The 19879-nt window shown below is 46.0% G+C and overlaps 1 protein-coding gene across 1 annotated transcript; it reads left to right on the top strand.

The window, feature by feature from the left end:
• The first annotated feature begins 1449 nt into the window (after positions 1-1449).
• Positions 1450-19457, top strand: SIRT7 (sirtuin 7). Its single transcript, XM_015420404.1, has 10 exons — positions 1450-1566; positions 1649-1786; positions 11304-11408; positions 13910-13980; positions 14110-14182; positions 15788-15886; positions 15973-16209; positions 17804-17884; positions 18531-18637; positions 18982-19457. Exons 1-10 carry the CDS (start codon positions 1471-1473, stop codon positions 19181-19183), a joined length of 1209 nt encoding a protein of 402 aa, XP_015275890.1. The 5' UTR covers positions 1450-1470; the 3' UTR covers positions 19184-19457.
• Positions 19458-19879: the final 422 nt, after the last annotated feature.

Below are 19879 nucleotides of genomic sequence, written 5' to 3'. Positions count from 1 at the left end.
TCAAACCCGGCTCTCCCAGATTAGAGTCCGCGTTCTTAACCACTACACCAAACTGGCTGTCCAAATATGCTGTCCTGCTTCATAATTTCTTGTTCTAGTGCACATATATTCATACTCTGTGTTCTAGAAACGATTCTGGCCTGAAAAAATTCTGAGATAACAAGATAGACTTCTGAATGGTTAAGACTGTGGCCAACTGACCAAATAGGCAAGCTTTTAAAGCACGAATTAGCAATGTAAAAATACCACTCCCCCCCCTAATTTAGTAAACGAAATTGCATGCAAGTGTAATGCATTAAAGAACATTAAAATAACCCTGGTAGTCTATAACTTTAAATGGTCCAGCATTTGTCTCCAACAGTAGCCAGAGAGTTGCTTCCAAGAATCCTTGAAGAAGGGCACAGACTAAGCAACCCTTCTTTGCTTGGCTGCATCCCCCACCCCATTCCGAGAAAAGCTAATAAAATTATCCAAATCGTGGGTAGAAGCTTAAACTATGAAAAAGCAAATTTATAAAAGAGGTCTTTTACGCTTATCTACCTAGACATTTTCAACTCTGACTGCTGTGAGCAGCGATGACTTTGCCTTTTATATTCTTCATCTCCTGTTGGGAAATGTCTACAAGTAAAGCACTGAGTTAGTAGATTTCCTGTTCAGAAGGTTTCGATTCCTTTTACAAGCCCAGAGGCCTAACTTTAACTTGGTAGAATTAAAGTTTAACTTCAGGGTGTGGAAATTCCTTAGAGTGGTGTAGGGCTTGTGGGGAGGTGGGAGACTGTGCTAATAGATGTAGACCTGATATCAGCAGTTCAGGAGAATCCTTTCCATGCAATAAGGGTCATCACCTCCACAAATAATCAGCACAGGTTAAAATGTTCTTAGCATAACAATTTCCTATCTTTCCCTCCTTTCTATGTATCTACGGCTATTATTTGTATACTCGTGCCCTGAACATCAGTGATTGTAGCAAACTGGCTGCAGTATGTTTTCCTCTGTAAAACTTCGCAGAAATAAGATTGTTTTGCTAGAGCTGACGTTATATAAACTTGTCCGAGGAGCGCAACGAAAGTTAGACTTCGACAACAGGCGGACGTAGGCCGACTGCACTTCCGGTCTTGTTAAACCACGGCTGTTCCTGTTCCCGTTCCCCGGCCGATGGACCCCGCAAGTCAGCATTGTTCAGGATTGTCTACGGCCATCCTAAAGAGGGCGGTGAATTGAGTGGCGTCGCTCTATCCCTTGGCCTCTCTATAGTGAAGCTATTATATATACTTTGTATTGGACGTCACAGTGGAGCAGACTCTATGGTAGAGCCGGAAGTTCTGGAATCATATCCTTCCTCCGGGGAGTCGAAAACAATGGCAGCGAGAAAGGCGCTCTAGTATTCCGTCTCAGTGTTCCAGGCGGCCGGAAGTCGAAGTAGCTGGAACCACTGGCTGGGCTGCTAGGTACGCGGAAGCGACGGAGGCGATGGCGGCTGGTAGGAGTTTGAGTCGCTCGGAGCGGAAAGCGGCGGCGCGCGCCGAGCTCCTCCGCCAAGAAGAGCAGCGAGAGCGACGTCGGCAGGTAGGGAAGGGGCGGTTCCGCCGGCTGATCTTGCGCCCGGCGCAGGCTCCCTCATCCCCTCTGTTCTGTTATTCGACGTCAGGTGTCCCGGATCCTGTACAAGCCGATGGCTGAGCGGAGCCCCGACGAGGCCTTGCTTTTGTCTGGATGTCAGGAGATCGTGCGCGACCTGGAGCGGCTTCGAAAGAAGCGCGAGAGGCTGCGGTGCCGGCTGGAGGAGGCGAGTGCGCGTCTACCTATGCTTTAGAAGCACGGTGTTAATATAATCGTGTATTTCTGTGTGGTGTGAATGAAAGAGAGAAGCTATGGTGGTTGTTTCATCCACTATGAGTTCTTGAGCCACTTACTTGATGGGTGATAGTACAGGCTGAAAAGCCCTGCATAAAGAAAGAAATCACATTGTCTCTCAGTAAATAATATCTTTCAAAATTTTGTGTAGTGTGTGATGGAGGCTTATTTAAGCCATAGTTCTCTTATTTATTCATTCGTTTTATTTATTTTGGGATTTTTACCCCACCCTACCCCACAAGTGGGCTCAGGGCAACTCACATCAACTTACAGAACAATAATTCATAAAAACATTATAACAATAAAATAACTTTAACCAGTTTAAAATTTAAATTAATCATTTAAATATCTATTAGCAGCTCAGTAATGAATTTCCATTCCAGTATCCTACACTTATGCCAGGAGGGGCAGTGGATCATTTGGTGGAATAAGTGCTGTTCGTAGCACCAATGATCTAAATCATGCTATGGAGCACATGAAGCACTTGAGGCAGGAGAAGCTGATGTTATTTGACATCTACTGCCTCAGCCAAAGGCCTGGCGAAACAGCTCTGTTTGATAGGCCCCGCAGAATTGCAATAAATCCTAAAGGGAACATGTTCCACCAGGCCCTGGCCTGGTCGAGGTAAGATGGACATCTTTTGGGCCAGGGACTACCAAACGGTGCAAGTCTCTTTGGGGCACATATGGGGAGATGTGGTCCTGCAGATATGCCGGTCCCTGGCCACATAGGGCCTTAAAGGTTAGCACCATAACCTTAAACCTGATTCAGTACTCAATCAGTAACCAGTGCAGCTGGCGCAGCACTGGCTTAATCTACGTCTACACAGATGTCCCAGTCAGCATTCATGCCACTGCATTTTGTACCAGCTGAAGCTTCCAGGTCAGGCTTAAGGGTAGGCCCACATAGAGCGAGTTGCGGTAGTCAAGCCTGGAAGTGACCATTTCATGGATCACTGTTGCCAAGTCATGGGAGGAAAGGTAAGGGACCACTTAGCTGATCAGCCAAAGATGCTAAGAGGCTGACCTGGCAGTATTAGTGATCTGGGCCTCCATAGAAAGGGAGGTATCCAGGATTACTCCCAAACTCCTCACCATTGGCACCGGCATCAGCAGTGCCCCATCAAGAGCTGGGAGTCACCCAAAACCATCCCCCCACAACTCAGAAACAGGACCTCCATCTTAGCTGGATTAAGTTTTAGCTGGCTCTGTTGTAACCAATCAGCCACAGCCTCTGAAGCCCTACCCAAAATAACTGGGGTGGAAGTCCATCTGTCCATCAACAGATACAGCTGGGTGTCATCAGTGTGTACTGGTGACAACCCAGCCTAACCCCCTGGATTAACTGGGCAAGGGGGGTGCATATAGATGTTAAATAACATTGGGGAGAGGATCACCCTTTGTATGATGCTACATACCATAGGGTAATGTAGCAAGGCCCTCTCCCCTAGTGCCACCCTCTGTCACCGACCATGGAGAAAGGAGGACAGCCACTGCAAGGCAGTTCCCTGTATCCCTACATCAGCAAGGTGGTGAGTCAGAAGATCGTTAATGATTGTGTCAAAAGCTGCTGTTAGGTCGAGTAACACAAGCAGCGCCTACCTACCTTGATCCTACATTGATCCAGGTGTCTCCGGAGGTTGTCTGTGAGGGTGACCAGTACAGGCCCAGGTGGAAGCCAGACTGAAATGGATCCAAGATGGAGTTATCCACGAACATGTGGAGTTGCTCAGCTACCACTCTCTCAACTACCTTGCCCAGGAATAGAAGGTTTGATACTGGACAGTAGTTAGCTAGGACCATAGGGTCCAGTGATGATTTTTTTCAAGAGTGGTTGCACCACTGCCTCCTTAAGGCACTCTGGGAATGTCACAGACAGCAGGGACAAGTTGATAATATCACCCAGGGAAGCCTGAATTCAGTCCCTACAGGCTTTAATAAGCCAAAATGGGCATGGATCCAAGTGGTGGGCTTCACGGCTGCCAGGGTCTTGTCAACCTCTTCCTGAGAGAGTCGGCTGAATTGGTCCAGCACTGGACTGGAAGACAGCCAAGGGACTTCGCATACTGTTTCAACTGTGGCAGAGAGATCCTGGCACAGCGACAAAACTTTATCCATGAAATAGCTTGCAAATGCCTCACTGCCAATAGCCAACTCCTTGTCATTTTGTTTCCCTTGTGGTAGGGAAGTTAAAGACCTAATTGTCCTAAACAATTGGGCTGGGCGAGAGCTAGCGAACACAATAGGGGCTGCATAGAATTCCTTTTTAGCAGCCTTCACTGCCATCTCATAGGCTTTCATAAGCATCCTAAAAGTTGTTCTTGCAGCTTCGTCACAAGTACACCGCTACCCTCGCTTTAACCATCTTCGTTCCTGCTTCATCCTCCAAAGCTCTGGAGTATACCAAGGGGCTTGTTTGGAGCGGGGGCAAAGAGGGCTCTGGGGAGCGATTTCATCAATGGCTTCCAAGAGATGACTACGCCAGTCCTCTACCAGCTCATCTAATGAATCGCCAGGGGGCATTGGATTCCGCAGAGCATTCTGGAAACCAATAGGATCCATTAGACTCCACAGGTGAGCATAAATTAGTTCGCCGCTTAAACAGGGAGGGGGTGAGGTGTTCAGCTGGGCCTTCAGAGCAAAGTGGTCTGACCACACTGCCTCTGTGACCGTCAGCTCCACATCTATCCCCGCCCCCCAAATAAGATCCAGCATGTGGCCTACTTGATATGTGGGAGCTGATACAAATTGGGAGAATCCCAGGGCTGCCATGGATAACATTATGGACACTGAAGTTCCCCAAGACCAGTAGCCTAGGGTACTCCAGCACCCAGCCTGATATTGCCTCCAGCAGGCCCGGCAGGGTATCCGCTAGTGCATTAGGCGGTCAGTACACCAGCCAGATAGCCAGACTCTCCTCAGTCTTCCACACTAGACCTACACATTCAATGCCGGTAATTTTTGTTGCGGGGAGAGCCCTGAAGGAGAAAGACTCCTGAATGAACAATGCCACCCCCCGTACCCATTAGACCGAGACTGATGAAGGACTGAGTAACGGCGGGGGGAGGGGGGAGCTGGTTAAGGGCAACACAGTTTCGTCCTCCTGCACTCAGGTCTCGGTCACGCATGCCAGGTCTACATTTTGAGCTGCAAGATAGTTCTGGAGAATGTCTTGTTATCAATAGACCTGGCATTGCACAACATCAGTGTTGGAGAAGGGCCATTTTTCCTAGCCCCTCTATCAGCATCCTTCAGGATGGGACGAAGGTTGGAAGGAGACCAAGAGGAACCATATCTCCATCTCCTTCCTTTATAATGCCATGCCCCACTGCCATACCTCCCACGCCCCCCAATCACCAGAATCCCCAACATTATTATGGCCTCCCCTGCTAAGTCCACCCAGCCCAAGTTCAATCCTTCCTAGCATTTACAGCAAGCAATACACTAACTATATGCAACATAGAATACCGTCCTTCTCTTCTTATAGATATATTCTGGAAGCTATCTGTACTGTACCAATCTTGAACTGTATGCGTATAGGTATAGTTATTGAAACTACATTTAAAAAAAATCTTTATACATTTGCACAGGTAAGGGGAACTTCCTTGGTTTTCATGCTTGCCAAGCAAAATAAATATCCACATGAAACTTATTCTGTAAGTTTTAGCAGTTTATGTTTCCCATTTCTGAGGAAAGGGGTTGTGTCTTTTCCATACTAATTCAGGAAATCTTTTCCTACATAAGAAAATATGGAACTGCATGTAGATAGTCATTTTTGTTTGGGGAAAATTTATTTATTTATTTATTTATTTATTTATTAATTTGATTTTTATCCCGCCCTCCAGCCGAAGCGGCTCATGGCGGCTTACAACAATAAAAACAATAAAACAACACGTCTAAAACAGTCTATACAAAACATTAAAATCACAATTTACAGACAGTATAACCTACTCAATGTTATGTGAGTATAACCAAAATGTGATGTGGCCTTTAGTATCATCTTGAAGTCCTTCCAGAGCTTGGACTAGAAGTTCTGCTCATTGTGCTATAGTAGCCTAACTGCTTGCTAAGGGAAGGTACAGAAAGTTGGATTAGAGCACAAAGATGCGGTGAAGAAAGAACCACTGACTGGACTTTTTCTTTGAACGTTTTTCTCCTGGAGTTGGGAGTGGTAGGAATAGGGCGGGTGCGCGACTACAGACTGGCTTGCTGTTCTTCCTTCCCTGTTTGCTTCATTGTGATCCTCTCCAGTTTCCTGTCTCAGCATGGGGAACATGCAGAAATCTTTATTATTTAACATATTTAAGAGCAGGATTTGCTAAGCAGCCCATGGCTAGCAGCATTTGGGCAGCTCCATCTGGGCTGCACACTTGGTCAGCAATTTTTGCTGGCTTGTTTATCCTTGCCTGCAGGTGACCTGTGCCATCCCTCTCCCCCAGTATGCTGCACAGACAACTGAAGTTTTGGTTGATGCTGCTTAGCAACCCGTAGCCACCAGCTATTCCCGTGTTGCCCTTTGGGAGGGTGGGCAAGTCAACAGTATGCTGCAAGTGCCTGCGTAGGGAAGGCAGGAAAGCCCGATTTATGGCTTCCCCATCGCTGTCCAGGAGGATACGGGACAACATTTCATTCCCGTTTTGACAGGTGCCCCTCCTCCCTAAGGGCCATGCTTCAAGGTCGTGGCAAGATGGCAGCTGGTGTCAGCCAGTGGGAGCACCGTGACCACGTGTTGGCTTTCCCCCAATGGTGTAGCATCTCAGCAACCTGAGTACCAGCCCCCCCCCAGCCTCACAAGATGGAGAGACCTCTCTCCAAGACATCCCACACAGAACATTTACTCCATGTAAATGTGCACTGTACTAAGGTAAATCAGTGACTGAAACTCTGTCTGGTGTTTATTCCCCACTTTGTGTTTTATTATCCTGGTGGGGCACAGGGGAACCCTGATTAAAAAAATCTTCTCTGCATGCAGCAGTGTTCCCTCTAAATTGAGTTAGTGTGAGCTAGCTCACAGTTCTTTAGCCTCCTGCTCACACATATTTGTCTTAGCTCAGGAAGGATGGCTCCAGAGCAGACTAATCTATGCAGTAACCAAATTGCTCGCTCACAACTTTAATGCCAGTAGCTCACAAAGTAGAATTTTTGCTCACAAGACTCCACAGCTTAGAGGGAACATTGGCATGCAGCCTTTCAAAAATCATGAAAACACCTCCTAGCACCCCCAAAATAGTTTCTCAGAGTTTCCCCGACCTCTCTGACAAGGCGGGATGCCCAAGGGCACCCCCACAATGGAAACATTTGGGGTACCCCTGATCACCCCAAAAATGGTGTCCATAGGTTCACCTCATCAAGATGAGACCACTGAGGTGGCACTCGATACCCCAAAATGAAACAAAGTGCCTCTTGGAGTGGTCTACCTTGCAGGGTCAACATCCAAAAATCACCAAAACAGCTCTTGCCATCCCTCAAACTGCACCTGCCACCTCGGGACACTCCCCCAACCTCTTCTAGAAGCATCCCGCCCGAGGGAACCCCAAAAATTGAAACATTTGGGGTACCCCCATCTTGGGCTCTTACTGAAGTTTCCTTATTTTCTCTGCTCCGTTTGTACTGCTGCCTTGCCGGTTGCAGTGCCATGCTTACAGGCATTGTGAAGGAGAACGCATTGTGTTAAGGGTGATGGGAAAGTGTTAGCTAACAGCAATCTCTCTTATCAAACCAGCCAGCTTAACTGCATTAAGCCAGTAAGAATACATAAGTTGAAGTAAAAGCGTCTTGATAGGTTGAAAGTTGGGTGCAATTGGTGTAAAAGTTCTGCATGAACCTGATGTCAATTTGCCTATACTAGCTTATGCTTTTGTCTGGTCCCGTTCACACAAGGGGATTTGGGCCGGGAGCAGGACGGTTTGGGGGCGGATCAAATGGCCGCGATCACACCACAACATCTGGGAGGCGTAGTGCTTCCGTCCCCAAACTGGCCCATCCACGTGATAAACCGCATCAAGTTGGAACCACCTACCGAGGTGGTTCATCTCAAAGGTGCGCCGCAAACCGGGAGTCTGAGTCCCCGGCTCCTAGCCGAACTGCGCATGTTCCGACATACGCAGTTCCGCTGGCTCGCCGTCAGATCTGTGTTTTCTCCCCGGCGTCTAATCGTGCCGGGGAGAAAAGGCAGCGCGGCCAGGGGATCCGTGGGATCCCGCCGCGCCGTTTCAACTTTGGCGCCGTTTCAACTTTGGCGCGGCTTTTTGGCGGCTTTTCCCCTGCCGTGTGGCAGGGGCCTCTGTAAAGTTGCCTGAATCTTGAACTTTCTTAGGAATATATATACTTTCCTTGAGCATGATGAACCAATAAAGAAAAGAGTTTCTACCCCCACTGTTAGGAGTGGTTAGACCCCTTCTTTGAACTCTGCTGAAGTGTGTGATTTCCCTGTCAGTTGCCAATGCTGTTATTTATTTACTTCATTTATACCCCGTCTTTCTCCCCAAGTCACTTACATCGTTCTCCACTCCTTCATTTTATCATTAAAACAGCCCTTTGATGTAGGTTAGGATGAGAGTTTGTAATTGGTTCAAGGTCACCCACCCAGCTTCCATGACAGAGTGGGGTTAGAACCTGGGTTTCCCAGATACTAATCCGACAGGCTTAACCACTACATTTCCTAATAAGCGCCTGCGGGCTTTGTAGAAGTTCACCAGTGGTCCAAGGCCCGCCCCCCCTGGCTATCTAGCACCTCTTTCAACGTTCCACGCCCAATATCTTGCATGCCCCTTTCCCTTCATTTCTCACTAGCTACCCTCTGCGTTTTCCATTTGCCCACCATTTCAGTACCCTTTCCGCATGCTTTTCTGTCTGCCAATAAATCTTTCAGTAGTTTTTTCCTCCTCATTCCAACTGATTATTCCTGCCATCAGAGGCGCCTTCTCTGCGGTCTTGATGTGGGCTTCACACACACGCATGGACACTTAAAATCCTATTTTATTGTCCAAAATGAACTTCAAATGCATCATGTTTGATCTGTGCAGCACCCCCTCCCCCAAACTACAGTATAGATGGGGCAGTGCTTAGAACAGAGAAGTAGTAATCAGCCTGGTACCACCTGTTGTGATATTGTCTGATGTTTCTGACCCATCCCCCAGCATTCCTGTGCTGGAAAATTGGCTTGGAAGAAAGGCCCTCTAAAATCAGTGGGACTGTCCCCATCTGTCCCAAGGACACTAAAGTTCTCAGTCACAAGTACAGTTGAATGAAATTTGGCAGACTTCCAGCCACATTAAAGTTACTTAGTTTTGCAGGTACAGTGCTAGGATTTGGAAAATGCCGCCCCATTCTGTGCCTGTTTACTGAGATGCAAAGCCTGCCTAAACAAAGCTGACTCCCAGATAAGTATGCGTAGGACTGCTGCTTTGTTTTTCTCCCAAAGCAATAATTTACACCGGGACCCTTACAAGACTATAGGAGTGTGTGCCTAACCCTACCTAAGAAGCTATAAACACTTTATTTTATTTCACCAGAACCTACTCTGTGTGTAACTGCTTAAACTGTGTTTTTGAAAAAAGCTGGTTGCCACTGAGGGGGGGGGGGGAGACTCTCCACTCTGAACTGAATCTGCTGCCCCCTTTAAACCAGCTGGGAGATTCTCCGGTGCAAACTCTCTCTCTGCTAATGAGGCTGGTTTTCTCTGCTCGCTTCTCTGTGTATGTGTGTTTCAAGTTTTCCTCTGTGGGGGCAGGGGGGACATTTGCAGAAAGAGCAGGCTTTAGAAATTCTCTATTCTTCATCTATTCCTGCACAATGCTGCAGCCATTTGACTTTTTAAAAAGGTCACTTTTTTCCTTTGCTGCAAAATGCTGTTTCCAGTTGCTTTTGGTTGGGGGGGGGGGCTTGCAAAAGGGGGGGAAACTGGCTGTCTGGGGGGTGGGGGCTCCCCAGGCTTTGCCTGTGGGGGGAAGTCTGCACTAAACATAGTTAGCACAAGCATTCGCATAGTACAGTTTAGAAGAAGAAGAAGAAGAGATTGGATTTATACCCCACCCTTCACTACCCAAAGGTGTCTCAGAGCGGCTTACAAACTCCTTTCCCTTCCCCTCCCCACAACAGACACCCTGTGAGGTAGGTGGGGCTGAGAGAACTCTTGACAGAAACTGCTCTTTTTCAAGGACAGCTCTTATCAGAGCTAAGGCTTGCCCAAGGTCATCCAGCCAGGTGCAAGTGGAGGAGTGGGGACTCAAACCCGGTTCTCCCAGATTAGAGTCCGCGCACTTAACCACTACACCAAACACACATGTTCCCAGCCCTACTGCTGTTTTCAAAGTGTTCCCTTCCACAAAACACAACCACAGACAGGAAAAAAATCCAGTTTGCACACTGTATTTTTTTCCTCCCATACAAAACTCTCAAAAAACTTCAAAAAGCACCCCTACTACATTTCCCCAATATCCTTCTCTCCCTCAACCCCATAGCCAGATGCTACACCACTGGGGGAAAGCCAACACGTGGTTACGGCACTCCCACTGGCTGACACCAGCCACCATCTTGCCACCACCTTGAAACATGGCCCTTAGGGAGGAGGGACTAACCCCCTAGAGGGGTGGGGCACCTGTCAAAACAGGAATCCAGTCTGACTAAATGAAGTGTATGTCCCATATCCTCTTCTTTCCCCAAAGGCTGGACAATTTTTTGCCCTAATGCATTATTATTTTTTTAGTTAAAACAAAATGACTGTTTGCAGAATTCTTAACAGATACTACTGGCCAGTGTTGCATACTGAGTCTAATGTGTAGTCCAGCTCCCAGGTTTTTATTTGTGTATTTTTAGGTACTTTTTACTTTTCTCCCCAATGGGGATCCAAAGCACCTTGCAGCATCATTCCCATTTCCTCCTTTTTATCTTCACAACAACCCTGTGAGGTAAGTAGAGCTGAGAGAGAGTGACTAGTGCAAGGTCATCAATTGAGCTTCTGTGACAAAGGAGGGATTTGAACCTGGGTCTTGTAGATCCAAAGTCTGACAGCTACACCACACTGACGATGTTACAAGATCAAGCTCATGCTATGACTGTAATATCATATAGCTGGAAGAAATCTGACTTGAATTAAAAATATGTTCATTTGTAAATCCTTTTAATACCAGTTAAGCTGTTTTTTAAATCCTTTCTGTCAATAACCATCCATCCTTTTTTTAAATAGCAAATCATGTTCCTTCCTTCACCTATTCGTCTTGCCATATTTCCTCTTTTACAAAACCTGTAGGGGACTTGAGGACAAAGCAAAGGGAGGATGGAAGAGAACTGCAGCAGATGAGCATGGATGCCCTTCTGGAATTAGGCAGGGGATTGTTTTTGTCATCTGAGAAAATTATCAGTATGGTAACAGGGCCTTAGTCAGCAGTTTGAAGCTGTAAAATATGCTGCCTCAGAAATCATTTTAATCTCTTGTTCATCCGCTCTTAGGTTTGTGATGAACCTGAAGAGTTGAAGAAAAAAGTGAGCAAGCTCTCTTTGGCTGTGCGGGGCGCTAAACACCTTATCATCTATACAGGAGCTGGCATCAGTACGGTAAGACTCTGTGGGAGCTCTTCCACGGTCATATTTCACAAGTTCCTGTTGTGGCTTGTATCGCTTGTGGTCAGTCCATACATTAAATTTACCACCTCAGAATGAAATCCAGATATAATCAGAGCATGGATCACCAGCATGGCCAGGTTATGCTTTTTGACAAACAGCTGTAGTTGGCATATCAGCTAAAGCTGATGAAAGGCACTGCATGCCACAGAGGAGCTTCCAGTGATAGGCCTGGATCCAGCAGCAGCCCAAGCTGTCAACTTGTTCCTTCAGGGAGTCAGGACTGGCTGACTCCTCAGTCCTCAAGCAGCTTTTGTGCTGTCAGTCTTGTCTGGACTGCCCCACTCCCAGGACCACCGGAGAAATGGCAGCTTCAGAATGAGAACTCTATGGCATCAAATTCGCAACCCTACATTTTGGAGATGGAGGTGTATTGCATTCAAGTACTCATTTCAGCATCTCCTGTGAAAGCACTCCAAGTGTAAATGCAAGGAATTTGAACTATGACTGTGGTGTCTGTGCACTGGTGAATTGCTTGGTATCCTCTGGATCAAATGGAGGGTGTGTCTGAAGGAAGTTTTGTTAGACCTATTCAAGATAACAGCCACTATGTGGTACCCAAAGTCATTGCAGTGGACATGAATTGTGACTTCATGTCTCAGGGAGGTATCTATCTGCACAGTTCTGAAGGTTTATGGGCATTTAAATATCTAGAAGAGGCTGTGGCAGTTTCGACCAGTTTCTGCTATGCTGTTCCAGAGAGTCTGTTGATTCCCTGGGACAAAATTTGGAGGGCTCAGCAGGCTATAGTGGGAGGGGGAAATAGAACAGTTGGGCATATGCCACTGTTCCTGTTGCTTTCCAGGGAACAGTTAGCATTCTATATGGTCCCAACTGAAACTGTCACTGAGCTGACCTACACATAAGAACATAAGAGACGCCAATGTTGGATCAGGCCAAAGGCCCATCTAGTCCAACACTCTGTCACACAGTGGCCAAAAATACCAGGTGCCATCAGGAGGTCCACCAGTGGGGCCAGGACATTAGAAGCCCTCCCACTGTTGGCCCCCACAAGCACCAAGAAGACAGAGCATCACTTGCTTCAGAGCCCCTATCTATACCTTGTGGCTAATAGCCACTGATGGACCTCTGCTCCATATGCCTATCTAATTCCCTTTTGAAGCCGTCCATGCTTGTAGCCGCCGCCACTTCCTGTGGCAGTGAATTCCATGTGTTAATCACTCTTTGGGTGAAGAAGTACTTCCTTTTATCCGCTCTAACCCGACCGCTCAGCAATTTCATGGAGTGCCCACGAGTTCTTGTATTGTGAGAAAGGGAGAAAAGTACCTCTTTCTCTACCTGTTCTTTCCCATGCATAATCTTGTAAACCTCAATCATGTCACCCCTCAGTCGTCTTTTCTCCAAGCTAAAGAGCCCTAAGCTCTTTAACCTTTCCTCATAGGGAAAGTGTTCCAACCCTTTTATCATTCGAGTTGCCCTTTTCTGCACTTTTTCCAAAGCTATAATATCCTTTTTAAGGTGTGGCACAATATGCTGTTCTTGTGCCAAACATCTTGGTTCTGCTAGTTTGAAATGTTGAAGGCTCCTCACTCAAAAGCTGCCCCTGCAGGAAGGGAAAATTGGAAAGGCATGAAGCACTTGTTCAACCCACTCCAAATTTTCAGAAAGCAGGAAGCTGTTACCAGACACCTCTTGGGCAAAGCAGAAGACTTAACAAGCCCTGGCAGTGTGGGTGTGGAGGAACAGGGCAGATTACTTGCACAACCAAACAAGGGAAGGAGAAAGCGGAGCCAGCCATCACCTTCTCCCCTCCATCAAAGAGTTGCTCTGTCAGTGGTAAAAAAGAGTTTTGTGTCACATGAAAGATCAGATTAATTGTGGCATAAGGTTTTATGGCATATTAGAGTCTACATCAGATGCATGAAGGGTGTCCTGAAATGGTATGCAAATCTGTATGGGGGTGTGGGGTGCAATAAAAAGAGGTGGCAAAAGCCAATGAAATGCAATACATTTTTGATATTTGTTCACAAAGCTTCATTGTATGCAAGATATGCAGCTGTTCACAAAAGCACTAATAGGTGATTTGTTTAGATTATTATGATGAGGCAGTCTTCTTAGACTTAACCTAATTTAACACTTCATAGAAAATTATTATCTCATTAGGGGAACCTTCCAAATATGTAGTGCTGAGCTGCTTGTCACGTGAGCCTCCTCATGTGTTGCTTGGCTTAAGTCCAGGGTTCCAGGAAACAGCTATGGGGTTATTCCTGGGCAGCATTCAGCATGGGATGTGAGTTTGCTGTTAGGTCTATGTACCGTGAAGGAGTTAGAATTTTGATGAGAGTGACTATAAGCAGGAGACTGAGGGTCTGTGGGAAGTGGACAGCCCAGGGATATTGATGGACTAGGCTAATGCATTCTTGAAGACCCACTCAGTTGGTTTCCTTTTTATTTTGTGTCTCCTTGTAACATAGGCAGCTTCAATCCCTGACTACCGAGGCCCAAATGGGGTGTGGACAATGTTGCAGAAGGGTAGGAGTATCAGGTAATCTGGCACTGGCAGTTCATAAAGACTCTCCTCATATCTGGGAGACTTCCCCAGCTTTACAGGAGAAGGCTAAACCAGGCTGTGTGGGATTGGCTAACAATACGTATTGTACTTCCCCTTTGTCAGAGCTACAGATCTGAGTGAGGCAGAGCCCACGCTCACGCATATGAGCATTGCCTGCTTGCACAAGCACAAACTGGTAAGGAGCTCTTCTTTGTCAATTCTGTATTCCTGTGTCTCAGGGAGAGGGCAGCTGTAAGAGCATAGCTGGCTGTTACCCATGAAAAGCATTTATGTTTCAAGAGGATTTGTGGTGAGAAAGCTTGTCCACATTTAACATCTAAATGCGCCCCCTTGCCCAGGTTGCCCAGAGGCATGGGTTGCAATGTCACCAGTACGTGGATGACACCCAGGTCTATCTGCTGTTGGGTGGCCAGTCTGACTCTAAATCGGAAGATCTGGACCTGGCACTACAAGCCATAGCTGGGTGGCTTCGGCTGAGCCGACTGAAACTGAATCCAACGAAAACTGAGGTCCTGTGTCTACGTCGGGGCGGTCCAAGGTTAGAGATCCCACTCCCGACCTTTGATGGGGCACTATTGGTGCCAGCGTTGGAGGTTAGGAGGTTGGGAGTGCTCCTGGATGCCTCCTTAACGATGGAGGCCCAGGTAGCAGCCTCTGCCAAGTTGGCCTTTTACATCAGGGCCTTGCAGGATTTTTTAAAATTCCACAGGGCCTGCAAGACAGAGCTCTTCCATCAAGTGTTTAAGTGAGATGCCACATTTAACGGCCTACCATCAAGCTGAGAAATCTTTGCCTTACAATTTACTTTGGTGGCCGCCTACTTAACACCTATGCCCATATTAAAGAACTAAACGCTGAAGAGCTAGACACCAGCTGTTGTTTTCCCCTATGGTAGCCAATGGGACAGCTTTCGCCATCTTATATATGTTGTATTTTAAATTATCTGATGATTTTAATTTGTTTAAATTGTTTTTATTGTTTTACTGTCTATAGCCTGCCTTGGCGGGGAGGGTGGGGTATAAATCAAATAAATAAATAAGCAAATAATACATCTTACTTGGGAGTCTGTTCCACTAGGCCAATGCTAGAGCTGAAAAGGCTCTGGCTCTGGTTGAAGCTAAGCGGATATCTTTCAGACCGGGGATCACTAGATGATGTTGATCCGTAGAGCGCATGGCTCTTTGAAGGACCTACCAGGAGAGACAGTCCTGAAGATATGTTGGTCCCAGACCACATAGGGCTTTGAAGGTCAAAACCAAACCCTTGAATTTGATCGGGCATTCAACTGGGAGCCAGTGCAGCTGGCGGAGCACCGGTTGTATATGGGCTTTTAATGGCTTTCCTGTAAGGATATGTGCTGCTGTATTCTGGACCAGTTGCAATTTCCGGGTCAATCTCAAAGGTATCCCTGCTTAAAGTGAGTTACAGCAGTCCAATCTAGAGGTGACCGTTGCATGGATCACTGTAGCTAAGTCACGGGAAGAGAGGTAAGGAGCCAGTTGCCTGACCTGACAAAGGTGGAAAAATGCTGATCTGGCAACATTCGTGATTTGGGCCTCCATTGAAAGCGAGGCATTCAAAGTCACACCCAGACACTTCACTGTTGCCATTGGTGTTAATGCCGCCTTGTCAAGAGCTGTGAGTTGGATAGCCAGTCCTGTCTTTCCATGATTCAGGTACAGGCCTTGAGTGTTGGTAATGGAAAGGGAATATTGCTAATGGAAAGGGGAGTCTCTTGCCTTTGAACTCTTATTAGTAGCTCTGCTTCCTTTCCTTTTAGGTGCATCATGTGGTGTCACAGAATTGTGATGGGCTCCACCTGCGTAGTGGCCTGCCTCAGGAAGCCCTTTCTGAGCTGCATGGAAACATGTACATAGAGGTGAGCACTTGCAGAGGGCAGGATCTTAGTGCACCATAGCATCTCCAGATTACTAACCAGGCATCTTTCCTTCCATCCTTTGCTAGGTCTGCACATCCTGCATACCCAATCGTGAATATGTGCGAGTCTTTGATGTGACGGAACGTACAGCCCTGCACAGGCACCATACTGGCAGGATGTGTCACAAGTGTGGGGCACAGTTGAGAGATACCATTGTACACTTTGGGGAGAAAGGCATCTTGCAGCAGCCCTTGAACTGGGAGGCAGCAATAGAGGCTGCAAGCAAAGCAGATGTGATCCTTTGCTTGGGATCCAGCTTAAAGGTAACCATTGAGGGAACATCTTTAGTGGCTCTCCTGTTTGCTGAAAGCCGCTGCAAGTAGGCGTTACACTGTTTAATGTGCTTGTGTGAAGTCTTTCTAGAGTGATCTTAGAAGGGAGAAGGACTTCTGAAAGCAGTTGAGATCAGCTTTTTGAGATTTCGGTTTATAGCTTTCAAGGTTTTGTAGTGAAACATACACAACTACCTGTATTAATTCTCCTCCTCCCACCAATACAAACATGGGATATTCAAGGATTGTACCAATAGACTTCTATGCTGAGAATCTGTTTCCTAGATCAATGGGTATATAAATCAGGATGAGGGTTGGTGAAAACAGCCATATTGAAAATTTGTGGTTAAGATCAAGAAGGCAAGCCCATTGGCTTGGGAGGAAAAACAAGTGGAAAGGAAACCTAATTTTCAGGAAGCACAATTGTCTCAATTTGTCATTTTCTTTACAGCTAGAATAAAAGCAATAAACAATATATGAGACTCACAAACCACAAAATGATTTATGGCTACATAATGTGTGTGATTCAAGAAGAGGTTTGAAAATAAATTAACTTGTCTTGTCGGGTTGGTCTTTGCCTTCCATGTAAATGAAGCTTCATGTGAGGAGGGGTTGAGCATATGGCCTGATAGTGTAGGAACGACAGTAGTTCTTTGACCATTGTAGAGAAGCATACTGAGTGCTCCTTTAATTTCATTGAGGTTTTATACTCTCTTAATGTTTAAGTGGGTGCAGGAGATCACTTAGTGCTTGAATGTGCGCTGATGAAACGTTTTGCTGAACAGACTTTTTGCCCATCCAGGAAGGACTTTAATTATAGAAGAGGCAATTATTGATATTTGTACTGCAGTGTTTTCTTTACCTAGACCATGGGAGGGCTGACCCATCTTGCATGGTCTGCTTTTTAAACAGAATCCCTGTAGTCCACTGATTGTATGTTAGCATTTAGGAATCAAGAGGTCTTTTCTCAGGATCTCTTAAGAACACAAGAGACGCCAATGTTGGATCAGGCCAAAGGCCCATCCAGTCCAACACTCTGTATCACACAGTGGCCAGAAATACCAAGTGCCATCAGGAGGTCCACCAGTGGGGCCAGGACACTAGAAGCCCCCCCACTGTTGACCCCCCCCCCCCCAAGCACCAAGCTCTTGGTAATTAAAGTATAAGTAATCTGTATCTGGTGATGCTGAGTACGCACTTTTGTGTAAGAATATGAGAGAAGCTGTGCTAGATCAGATTGAAGTCCTCATCTGTTTCACTGTTCTTTGCAAGGATCCCAGTAGGAAGTGTTCCATCTGTAGACAGTGGTTTGCCCACTGCTGATGGCCATCTGTTTTTTGCTTCTGTATGGGTCCTGGTCATTTGCATTCTACAGGAATTCTGTTCACAGATGAATCCTGCAGAAGTCTCTATGATGTCCATAACTTGTCCCTTAGATTGTCCCTACTCATCCCCCTTTCTGATGACTGCAACTGGCGTTTGGAGTTGACAGATTATTAAAAATTGTTTTCAGGTATCTGACAGCCTAAACCCTACTTGTTCCTAGCGCTGAAATGTTTTGGTTGCATTTTCCTTACTTCAACAGGTGTTGAAAAAATATCCACACTTATGGTGCATGAGCAAGCCACCCAGACGCCGCCCTAAGCTTTACATTGTAAATCTTCAGGTGAGTTTGAGCCCTATAGTTTATTTCTTCGATTTCAAATGCCATGATTTTAGTTGCTTTCATAGGATTATCAGGACATATCTCAGTGGTAGAGCAGTATCTTGCATATAGAAAGGCCTCAGATCAACCCTTGGCACTTGAGTTTTAACAGAAAGGAATCTCAGGCAGCAGAAGTGGAAAAAATTCCGTTGAGACTTTGGATAACTGCTTTCAAACTAGACAGCCTTAGGCTAAATGGACTGTTAGTCTGACTGCTTTGTTTGTATGATTCATAAGCTTGTAAGGCTGTTACCACAGTGTCAATGGGATCTGTGCAGGACTGCTACTATTTTGCACAGGTACCCCCACCCTGGGGAGCCACTAGTTGTTGTTTTTTCTGCTGATGACTTTGTATTTATATCTATGAGCTGCTTAAGGACTTTTTTCCTCCTCCAAACAGTCTTAAGTGGTTACCTAATGAAACTAATTATACAGTGAGTCATGTTAGTGTGTGATTGAGAACACTCTTTGTGCTTCATGAATTATGAAACATGACTGGATTGCTGTTTCTTTGTCCTGTCCTTTTACAGCCCACATGATTCTGACTTGGTAGCAGTGGTAAGTCAGTTGTTCACTTCCATGACTGGATTGTTTCTTCTGTCCACAGTGGACACCAAAGGATGATCTAGCAGCCCTGAAGCTTCATGGGAAATGTGATGACGTGATGAAGCTTTTGATGGACGAGCTGGGACTTCCCATCCCTTGCTATGACAGGTGAGCAAAATGTTGAGCTTGTTAAGGGTTGTAACTTCGTACATGACTTTTTCACTTCGGCAATCATTACCAGTTATTTTACCACCCTCTCAGGTGGTTAGGCTTACTGTGTATGCTTACACAATGTCATATGCCTGTAATTAAAGATAATCCTTTGGAACACTTGGCCCATAAGGTGTTTTATGATGTAATTGTTCCAAGGCCTGCTTTGCTGTGGTGTGTTACACATGGTGATTCTAAACACTGGGGTTTTTAACTTGATGCTTGGACTTAAGGCAGTGAGTGTGAAATTCTCTGGCAGTGTTGTGTATTAAAGATGGCATATTCTTTCTCTCTGTCCTTAGAACAAAGGATCCGATCTTCTCTTTGGCTACTCCATTGCGACCTGAAGAAAGCAGCAGCCATAGCCGGAAACCTGTGGCCCCACCAGCAAGTCTTCATGAGGTGCAGCTAGGGGAGCAGCAGCAGGTGCCTGCAGCTCCCTTCTCTGGTGGCTGGTTTGGCAGGGGCTGTGCAAAAGGCACAAAGAGAAAAAAAGCCTCTTGATTATGGCCCTGCCCAAAGAGGACACTAGACTTTTTAACCTTGGGGTCCAACTGAAGTTACTAACGTCAGGACAAAAAAATGTCCTCTGCACTCAATATGATCAGGATTGCTGGGTTAACTGGAAAAGCAGCTGCTATTTTCATATATGTTTTATATAATTTTCTCACTTTATGAACATGATGTAGGTGAAAGCCTACCTTGGTTCCTACTGTGTAAGAGGAAGCTGGCGTTTGATACTCAGGGCTGCCAATTCTTAAATTACAATAAAACAATAAATGGCTGTTTCTTGGAAGGCTGACTTTTCATTTAGTGCAGAGGTTGAATCTCCACCCATTATTATGTATCTATGCCTGCTGAGCCTGGCTGTATTGGAGCTGAAGCAAGCGTATCAGTTCATGTTGTGGAAGATGTGAATCTGTACCAGAGTGAGAATTGTGTGTGTGTACACATACCTGCAGAAGGGGGGATATTTTGCAGCTGGGCTAGAAACATTTCACCAGTTGCTTTTATGCAAATAAAATGATGTTTTTAGATGGTTCTTGTGGTGGCTCCACACTAGTAAAATGTAGCATATAATTAACATCATTTTTACATTTATTTAAAACATTTATTAGCCGCCTTTCTCAAGGTGGCTTATAATACAAATATGACATCATAAAAACACAATAACAATTATAAAACCCATTTAAAGTCACA

Source organism: Gekko japonicus, unplaced genomic scaffold, assembly GCF_001447785.1.
Source record: "Gekko japonicus isolate JY-2015 unplaced genomic scaffold, Gekko_japonicus_V1.1 scaffold360, whole genome shotgun sequence".
NCBI classification, from domain to species: Eukaryota; Metazoa; Chordata; class Lepidosauria; order Squamata; family Gekkonidae; genus Gekko; species Gekko japonicus.
Note: the sequence above shows the minus strand (reverse complement) of the source record. Positions and strands in the feature narration are given on the sequence as shown.